Source organism: Fistularia commersonii, chromosome 19 (assembly GCF_037954325.1).
Source record: "Fistularia commersonii isolate RoL2024-O1a breed Wild chromosome 19, RoL_Fcom_v1.0, whole genome shotgun sequence".
Classification (NCBI taxonomy): Eukaryota; Metazoa; Chordata; class Actinopteri; order Syngnathiformes; family Fistulariidae; genus Fistularia; species Fistularia commersonii.
The window spans coordinates 17229580-17240124 of record NC_141302.1 but is presented as its reverse complement, the minus strand read 5'-3'; the positions used below and the strand labels follow the sequence as shown (position 1 = coordinate 17240124).

Below are 10545 nucleotides of genomic sequence, written 5' to 3'. Positions count from 1 at the left end.
CTTATTACTGGTTAATAGGTACTTCAAGTATTAATGATATTTGACTGACTTAAAACAAAAATGACTTAACTGCTAAACATTGAATGGTTGTTTAATGATTTCTTAGAAAAAAAAATCATGTCACTCCATTCTTTCCATGATTTTTTGAACAATTATGTTTTTATTTTTTATTGAATTATTTTTGCGTTCTCTGTGCTTTAAATGCTTAATTTCAACAACTGATTTTTATCAGGTAAAACCATGAAAACCACAGCAGACCACATCTGAAAAAGTAATTAAACTAAATGCAATATTAATAGCTGAGTAATTACCTATATTGTTTTAACCACAAGTGCAGTTGGCATCGATTCTCCAGGTTCACCGCCTTCCGTACCGGCCTCAACCTGAGATGCGTATTACCAAAAAAAAAAAAAAAAACATAGAAAATGTTCGACACACTTGAGAGGAAAGTGTATTTATTTATGCAAAATAGTGGATAAAAGGCAGGTTAGGAAGACAAACCAATTAATTGTATGGGACACTCTAATTTCAGCCTTATTATTTTGTAATCAAGGTTATTTTCTACAAAGCATATTTTGGGGGGTTTTATTATAGTACATATATCTCTGTGTAGATTAAAACAAAAAAAAAATGTGACTTTTTATATGCATGCCAACAAATTCTGCTATGACACCACATCACTGAAAAATTCTCCAATATTTCACCATGTAACATACCTGAAATTCACCTCATAATAAATAACTTACCACATTCAATAAACATAATAGTAAATATTTTCATGAAAATTATGAAGGTGTTTTCAAAATAAAGGTTATTAAAAATTAATGATCCATATTAAACATACATAAAATACTTGTTTGGAAAAATGTATCATTTTCCAAAGGAAAAATTTTGGAAAATTGTATTCCTTGAACTTGTCTACTTGAACCCCTGACATTAAAGTTTGAGCGTCTGGTTTCCATCTTTGAGAAGTCTAAACCTTAGCCCAATCCCTGGACAACAATGGACTAGGGAAAAAAGGGTGAAATATACTCAACAGGTAATGAGCATTCATTTTAGAAAATCATTTGCACTGGAAAAGAATCCAGCAGCAGCACATTCTTCAGAGTTCAGTATCAGTGACTGAGAGACAGAATGACTACACTTTGTTTTAATGAATACAAAAACAAGCACACACAACGATGACTTGTGAAAGCAAAGACCACAGATTGGCTTTCTCTGGTGTCCCCATCAACATGACTAAATGGAAGGGGGACAAAATGGGGATTAACCATTAGCAGCAGGGGTGTAACAATGTGCTGTATCATAGTTCAAATATAGGACATTTTTTTAAAGTTTAAAGATGTACAGTATTGCATAAGAAATTGCCTTGAAAAAAAAGGCAACCAACAAGAATTTACCTGAACAGGATATTAAGGAAAATTTCTGATTTACTGTTCACAATTTTGGCGGATCCGAATCAAAAAGTAAAAAGTCAATGATTTATGTTTTATTACTTTATTCTGTGTAGCTTATGGACAAAACAATCCTGATATTAGAAAATAGCTAATGGGAAATAATTTACCTGGAATTCATTTACCAGGAATGTTTGGAAAATGAACAGATGTTAAAATAAAAAAATGGAAAAGTATTTTCTGAAACTAAAGTGTATTGCTCTGGAATAATGACAAAAGTAAGTAATGAGTATTTTATGCAGCAAAATGAGTAATATGAAGGAGTAATAATGGTAAATGCCAATTTCTTACATAGACATTCTTTCTTCAGTGGAAGTGTTGAAAGTGTATTGTTACACCCCTGACTAGCAAGTTATTTTATCAAAACTGTTTTCAGAATAAAATTATTTAGAAAAGAATCTTCTGCTCTTCATGAATTGAAGAAAAAAAAAAAAAAACTGTCACCGAAGGCAGCAGCTTAAAGTTCGATCCCAGTCTGTCTTCTAAAACTCAGCTGCTACTGACACTGTTAGTTGTGCTCTTATGTGATAAACTACGATAGTCTTGCAGCCCCCAGATTGGAGGAGGGAACAGGTTCACTACCTAGAACGACGGTCCTTTCTGTTCTTGTCCAAGCTTTTGTCCATGGTCTTTTCATTGTCCCCCCTGCACTTGGGGCAGAACCACTTGCCCTTGGGTTTGTAGGTGAGTCCCACACATGAAAAGTGGAACCACTCAATAGGACACTGGTCGTTGTCACAGCCGATCATCTCACCATATGACACCTGCTCACACAGACAGTAGGTGGGTTCATTGGGATCAATGGCGAAATCAACTGGTGAGGTATCACGCTCCTGCTTGGCTTTGCGCTTCTTCTTCTTTGCAGATTTCGACTTCTTCTCCCTTGGCGGGGGAGTGGACAGCTCCTCCACCGGGTCATCAATGAGAGAGCCATTGGCCAACGGATGGCTTGAGTCACGGCTCTCACTGTTGCGGTGGCGGCGAGGGCGGCGGGCTGAGGAACGTTCAGGAACAGGGGCCTCCTGAACGCCAGAGCGGCGCTCATCAGTGAGGCGCTCTGCCTCACCAGGGTCCTGCAGGCATGCTGAGTGGGAGTCCATCTGGCGCGAGCGGTTCTCCACCAACTCCGTCATCTGAGTCACCACATGGATCTTTTCATCGCCCAGCTCTTGACTGATGATCAGTGCCCGCTGCAGCTGGATCTGCAAACGTTTACGCTGAGATGAATCCTGCTCTCCTTTGTACTTTTCAAACACCTCATCCACCTCCTTCAGCACCTCTGCAACCAGGACATATGGAGACATTAACACAGGAAGCATCAAACACAAAGGAACTGTTTGTTTCCCAAAGCTCCCATACCATCCAACTAATACAAGTGTATATTCCTCAAAAAAAAAAAAAAAAAAAGTTATAATGCCAGTCTAAATCAAAGATGTCTTCATAGTAAGGTGATAGGTTCAAGATCAACAAGTTGTGAAATAAAAACAGTTGCATATCAGTCTGAAACACCACTCTGTATTGCTGGATCAAATCACTATTTTGGTTGGATATAAAGTTTCTTTTCCTCCCATGAGAGCAGTGTGGAGCACAACGCAAAAATGTCTTTTTTTGGAAAAGAGGCCACCGCCAGCAGGGAGAAGATGTAACTAGGAGGTGTTAGATGGCCTCTGTCACAGCAGGGCCACAGATGTCACTTTCAACAATTACCCCACATCCAGGTGATGGCTCTTGGCATTTTCAGTAAAGCAAGCGAAAGTTATTTTTGTAAGTACTGTGCGGTTATTGATTATGAATGTTTTTGCCTTCTAAAGTCTTCATTTTCACTTTTGCGAAACCATGTTTGCAAGCTAACAAAAAAAGACAGCAGCAAATCAGCCATCTTCAAGGTGAACCAGTGTTTATCTGACTTCATGCCGATTTGTACACTATAAATTAATTGCAGACTGAGCAATTTTTTTTATAAAACAGCACAATTTTGGCATGACACAAATAGCAACAACATGTCATTTCAGTCACCCCTGCCTAAAGTTGATCATTCCAGTATGCACGATATCCAATATCCAGCAGTGACTGCCAACCATGAGGCAAATCTACAGAAATTCAATTTACACACCAAAATTTCACTTTTCCCATGAATTGTTTGGCTATTTCACCGCAACATTGGCCACTGGATACTTTTTCCATGCCTGGTAAAACAAGTGTAGAGAATGAGACAAGTTTTTTTTTCTCTGCATGGCATCTTCTCTCTTTTTTTTCGGAAATTCTCCTCATTGACGACTGAGTGAACTTCATCAACATGTTCCATACTTCAATGAACTATTCCTGTTTTCTGTGTTGTTTACATCCACAATGGAGTCAAAATAGCACTGAGCAGGCATGTCTATGACAAAGACCCAATATATTCAGTTGGAGTAGTTGCATTCACCCCACACATTTAATATGTATTTTGTAAAAGTATAAGTCTTTCACAAACACTTCTCATCATCTCTCACAAGTAGATTTCATGTCATTTGGGCATAAAAATGTGACTTACCACTTTAAATACAGTTCAGTTTGCCTCAGGGGAGAAATATCTTTGATTCAAAGCCCCCTGTTAATTCACTTAACATAGAATCAAGTGATCACTAGTTTTTTTTTTCTCTTGTCCACTTTATATTTATTTGAACTTTCACCCATTCATATTCTATGACGCTTATAAGCTGACATTGGCCAAGAGGCAGTGTTAGCCCTGGATGGTCACCAGAGGGTCTCAGGGCCTCATTGAGACAACCAGTCATTCTCTCAATCATAGGTCTGGGCAATTGAGGGCCGCACATGAACCTGCAGCATGTTTTAGGAAAAGCAACCTTTTATGCAGAAAGCCCCCCATTTCGACTGTGAGGTGGAAGGAAGCCCCCTCACTGACCGTTTTTAATTTTTAGGGAGTACAATGTTTTCACTGCAAAGGTCATTTAAGTGAAAATCCCAGGGACAACTGCAGCATCATTAGTACACAATTATGGCCGTGTCAATTGAATACACCGCTTTGCAGATCATCATAGTCAAGTATGACGCCTTTAATAAAATGTATTATATTATTATTATCATTAATGCAGCCTCAGGGCAGCACTGGCCCGTGTCTCTCCAACCCTGCCTTGGGGGGGTTCGGAGCAGTGTCTCCCTGTGCCTGTCCCAAGCCAGGATAAATGCAGAGGGTTGCATCAGGAAGGGCATCTGGCGTAAAACTTTTGCGAAAACCAAACATGCGAGTCAACCATAACTATACCATACCAGATCGGTCGCGGACCAGGTTAACAACTACCACCATTGGTACTGATGACCCACAGGGTACTAATGGAAATTGGGCTACTGTGGGTTGAAGAACAAGAACAAGAAGAAGAGGAGGAGTGCGTGTTCGGAAGCAGAGAGAGAGGAGGAAAGGAAAGAGCCTGGGACTGAGAGTAGGGACTTTGAATATCGGGACTATGACAGGAAAAGGTAGAGAGTTGATCGACATGATGCAGAGAAGGAAAGTGGATATACTGTGTGTCAGGAGACCAGGTGGAAAGGTAGTAAGGCTAGAAGCTTAGGAGCAGACTTTAAGTTGTACTATTATGGTACTGACAAGAAGAGAAATGGAGTAGGAGTTATCTTAAAGGAGTAGTTTGTTAGGAACGTCCTAGAGGTAAAAAGAATGTCAGATAGACTTATGAGTCTGAAACTGGAAATTGAAGGTGTGATGCTCCATGTTGTTAGTGGCTATGTCCCACAGGTGGGATGTGAATCTGAAGAGGAGAAGATGTTCTGGAATGAGTTAGATAAAGTGATGCAGAATATTCCCAGAAATGAGAGAGTGGTAATTGGTGCAGACTTCAATGGACATGTTGGTGAAGGCAATAGAGGGGATGAAGAAGTGATGGGCTGATTTGGTATACAGGATAGGAATGCAGAGGGACAGATGGTGGTAGATTTTGCAAAAAGGATGGACATGGCTGTAGTGAACACCTTTTTCCAGAAAAAACAGGAACATAGGGTAACTTGTAAAAGCGGAGGAAGGAGCACGCAGGGAGACTACATCTTGTATAGACGAGGTAACCTGAAAGAGATCAGTGACTGTAAAGTAGTTGTAGATGAGAGTGTAGCCAGACAGCATGGGATGGTGGTTTGTAGGATGACTCTGGTGACAAGGAAGATCAAGAGGACAAAGGCAGAGCAGAGGACAAAGTGGTGGAAGCTGAAAAGGGAGGAGTGCTGCATGGTTTTCAGGGAGGAGTTGAGAAAGGGTCTGGGTGGTCAGGGTGAGCTTCCAGATGATTGGACAACAACAGCTAGTGTTATCAGGGAGACAGGTAGAAGAGTACTTGGAGTGTCATCTGGAAGGAAAGTAGATAAGGAGACTTGGTGGTGGAATGTGGAAGTGCAGGAGTATATACAGAGAAAGCGGTTAGCAAAGAAGTGGGATACTGAGAGGACTGAAGAGAACAGACAGGAGTTCGGGGAGATACGGTGAAAGGAAAAGAGAGAGGTAGCAAAGGTAAAACAAAGGGCGTACGATGACTTGTATGCTTGGTTAGATAGTAAAGAGGGTGAGAATGATCTATATAGGTTGGTGAAACAGAGAGATAAAGATGGAGAGGATGTACAACAGGTCCAGGTGATTAAGGACAAAGAGGGAAATGTATTGACAGATACTAAAAGAGTGATGGATAGAGTACTTTGAAGAGCTGATGAATGTGGAAAATGAAAGAGAGGCAAGGGTAGAAGAGGGGACTATTGTAGACCACAAAGTAGCACAAATTAGTGAAAGTGAAGTGAGGAAGGCATTTAAGAGGATGAAGAGTGGAAAGGCAGTTGGCCCTGATGATATACCTATGGAGGTGTGGAAGTGTCTAAGATCCTGTAGAATAATCTAGTCAGAAAATCTACCGCTGCCTCTCCTAGAGAGTGAGAAGATGCCTGAAGAATGGAGACAAAGTGTGACGGTGCCTATTTTTAAGACTAAAGGGAATGTGCAGAATTGTGGCAACTATACAGAGATAAAGTTGATGAGCCAGACAATGAAGTTATGGGAAAGAGTAGTGGAAACTAGACTGAGAGCAGAAGTCAGCATTTGTGAACAGCAGTATGGCTTCATGCCTGGGAAGAGTACTACGGATGCAGTATTTGCGTTGAGAATGCTAATGGAAAAGTACAGAGAAGGTCAGAGGGAGCTGCATAGTGTTTTTGCAGACCTAGAAAAGGCATATGACAGGGTGCCAAGAGAGGAGCTCTGGTATTGTATGAGGAAGTCTGGAGTGGCAGAGAAGTATGTTAGACTGGTGCAGGACATGTATGCTAGCTATGAGACACTGGTACGGTGTGCTGTAGGGGTAACAGAGAAGTTCAAGGTGGAGGTGGGACTCTATCAGGGATCAGCTCTGAGCCCCTTCTTGTTCGCAATGGTGATGGACAGGCTGACAGATGAGGTTAGACAGGCATCCCCATAGACCATGATGTTTGCGGATGATATTGTGATCTGTAGTGAGAGCAGACAACAGGTAGAGGAAAATCTAGAGAGTTGGAGGTATGCTCTGGAAAGGAGAGGAATGAAAGTTAGTCGCAGCAAGACAGAATATATGTGTGTGAATGAGAGGAACTCGGGTGGAACGATGAGGCTACAGGGAGTGGAGATCAAGAAGCTGGAGGATTTCAGGTACTTAGGGTCAACACTCCAGAGCAGCGGAGAGTGTGGAAAAGAGGTGAAGAGACGGGTCCAAGCAGGTTGGAATGGCTGGAGAAAAGTGTCAGGGGTACTATGTGATAGAAGACATTCGGCCAGAATAAAAGGAAAAGTGTACAAGACAGTGGTGAGACCAGCGATGATGTATGGACTAGAAACTGTTACAATGACCAAAAGACAGCAGGCAGAACTAGAGGTTGCAGAGATGAAGATGTTGAGGTTCTCTTTGGCAGTGACCAGGATGAATAGGATCAGGAATGAGTCTATTAGAGGAACAGCACATGTTAGATGTTTTGGAGAGAAGGTCAGAGAAGCCAGACTGAGATGCTTCAGACATGTACAGAGGAGGGATAGAGAATATATTGGTAGACGGATGCTGGAATTGGAGCTGTCAGGCAAGAGGTCTGAGGAAGACCAAAGAGGAGATTTATGGACGGAGTTAGAGAGGATATGAAGGTGGTTGTTGTGAGAGAGGAGGATACAGAGAATAGGGTTAGATAGAGAAAGTTGACTCGCTGTGGCCACCCCTGAAGGGAAAAGCAGAAAGAAGAAGAAGAAGATATTATTATTATCATTAGTTTGCCGATATAAAAACTCACTAAACTACTGCAGTTTTATTGTGAAAATCGAATGAATTCCATTTCCGCCGAGGCAGCGACCCGCAGCGGGTTTCTGCCTCCCGGAAATGGCGTCACACGGAGGGGGCGTCCTTTGGAGGAGGCCGTTCGCCCAGGGAGCGGGGAGGCGGGTCAGCGCCGCACAAGCTCGGCCAGACAAATCACTTGCTCGAAAATAACCCGTCTCCATCGGATGCGTCAACCCTTCCTGTGCGCGACATGTCGTCCTGACCGATCCTTCACGGACAGAGCCGCGAGCCGTCACGCTAAGGCGGGCAAACAATGGAGCTGGTTCCCTTCAGCGGACCGATGCGCCGGCCAAAGAGAGCGGACACATGATAAGATTCCCTGACGTGCCGAGCTCCGCACAACAAAGACTGCTGAGAACGCCGTCGTCAGGCAGTTCCTGACATCTCTAGAGGAATGGTGTTCAAACGAGTTTTTTTTTTTACAGATGTGACTTTGAAATAATAAAAAAGAAAGACAAATACTTGGCAACATCTCTATTGAGAAAATGCCCATATGTGTGCATTGCTGCCGCTGACTACGCGGCGGGCGGCGGTGTGTGCCCCCTGAAAAAGTTGATTTTGATTGAAAATAGGGGAAGTATTCGGTCACAATTAATGCCGAATTAGTCACGGGATCGCGCATTTAAAAGCTAGCTGTTGAGACTCGCGTGCACGTTTGTCAACAGAAAGAAACATAAAATGAGTCGATTGTCGAACGCGGTTCGGTACATGACTAATGGCGGATGGGACCACCGGCCGGAGGCTGGGCTCGGCTCGTCCCGAGCCGCCGAACACACGCCTCCGGGAGATACACACGTTTTACGTGGTCGTTTCACCGGATCCGATCACAATGAGTTCGGTTGCTGTAAAATGTGAACGAGGCTAGCGGCGGCTCCTCCACCATTACACCGACGGGTTATCACGATGAACGGTCAACTTCGGTCCACCCAGATGAGGGAAACCCGTGGGGACGTCAACACGGTACCTTGGTACTTTGCATCGATTTCCCGAAGCGTGGAAACATTTCTTTGTATGTCCAAAGGCAGCGACTCCACGCATTCCAGATAATCCTCAACATAGCTGACCAGTTGCTGCGACTTTTCGGTACAGGGATAATGATGGCCTAACATCGTCTCTGCGGTGCATAGAGGCGTGAGGAGATTCCGAAGCGAAACGATAAAATAATTGTTGATATTTAAATCCTTGCCGACTTTGCAGCTTGTAGGGCAGTTCACTTCAAACAAAACTCGCCTCACTGCGCACGCGCGCTGTTCAAGTTATGGTGGCGTACCTTTTCCTTTCGTGGTGACGTCGCAGGGTCGGGACTAGGGGAATTGCGGCTTCATGATTGGCTGTAGCCAACTTCGTTCACAAATCACTTTCCACCAAACCAATGAAAAGTGTCCGAAAACAGCGCCATACACTAGGAAGTGACGGGATAATATAAGGGAAGCGTGTATATATATATAACTAAGAAAAAAAAACAAGCGCGAATTACTGGAGTTGAAATAAAGATGTAATGCACATAGATAGTAGTGTCTCCCCGAGCCGGCCCGATGCCCGGGTAAATACAGAGGGTTGCGTCAGGATGGGCATCCAGCGTAAAACTTTTTTGCCAAAACCAAACATGCAAGTCAACCATAATAACCAGATCATACCGGATCGGTCGAAGACCGGATTAACAACGACCACCATTGGTAGAACCAATGGCCCAGAAGGATCTCATTCAAATTGTTTTTGAGGCGACCAAGTTGCTCAGGCCGGTGGTCACCGTTCCGGCTACGACGGCATCGGTGGAGCGGTCAGTCTCGGCACCGAAAAGGCTCAAAACAAACAGTCGGAACAGGACCTATCAAGGACGACTGTTTTTACTTGAAGTGATTTCCATTGAGCCAGAGAGACTTCTAAAACTGAAGAAAGAAACGGAAGACTTCTACAAGCAAGTTATCGATGCTTCGGCGCATGGACTTCATTTACAAGTGAAGATAAGAGATAATAACGTTTTTCACATGTGCTTTTTTCTATGCTATAGTTTGTATATGTAAAGAATGCTGATGTGACATTTTGAACAAAACACGTCAACTGCTGCCAATAAAATGGTGAATAAGTTACTCTACAGGGTTCATATGTTTGTAAATCTGATAGTGATGACGTCAGTGCATCGATAGCCATAAACCTCACCGCACGTCACTGATTGGTAATGATGACCTACAGCAGGCAGGTCAAAGTCAAATACACGAAGGGCCAAAAAAACAAATTTGTTGCAAGCCGAGGGCCGGACTAACTCAGTGTTCATTAAAACATATTGAACTGACTGAACATAGCCTATTGAACCAAAAACTAAATATATAAATGAAATTGCATGCATTATAACCTGAAAATGCAATATCGTTCTGCTCTATGATCATATCAATTACTGCTTTCAAATAGTAAAATGAGAAAATAAAAATAAAAAAATCAAATCAGTTGTATTCTTTCTGATGGCTCCTATCTGCTATCAGTCCATTAACTGGAGAATAAATCCATTAACTGAAAAATGAATATAAATAAATACCATAAATTAAGATACAAGAATCTATGGCACACAGACAAAACAATACTTTCTTCAAAAAAAAATCACTTGTCTTGTTGAAAAAAATGTAAAAGTTTAACTGAATTAAAAACTAAAACTACATTCATGCTCTGTGATGATCACTTGTCTGAGGCTTAGCCTGATACTTGGTGGTGTCTCATCTTTTGTACAAGCTCATCAACGTTCGGGGTCAGGC

General features: G+C 42.4%; 1 protein-coding gene across 3 annotated transcripts; it reads right to left on the bottom strand.

Annotated features, from left to right (window-relative positions):
- Positions 1-438: 438 nt before the first annotated feature.
- ing2 (inhibitor of growth family, member 2) lies at positions 439-9036 on the bottom strand. 3 transcript variants are annotated; one of them, XM_086166015.1, is made up of 3 exons: positions 8763-8888; positions 4725-7679; positions 439-2733 (listed from the first exon to the last, which is right to left on the bottom strand). In XM_086166015.1, exons 2-3 carry the CDS (start codon positions 4948-4950, stop codon positions 2033-2035), a joined length of 927 nt encoding a protein of 308 aa, XP_086022141.1. In that variant the 5' UTR covers positions 4951-7679; positions 8763-8888; the 3' UTR covers positions 439-2032. The 3 variants fall into 3 exon arrangements, 2 of the variants coding, with proteins under 2 accessions (XP_086022141.1, XP_086022142.1); XR_015107591.1 differs by having other exon boundaries at positions 2606-2733; positions 8763-9023; XM_086166016.1 differs by lacking the exon at positions 4725-7679 and having other exon boundaries at positions 8763-9036.
- Positions 9037-10545: the final 1509 nt, after the last annotated feature.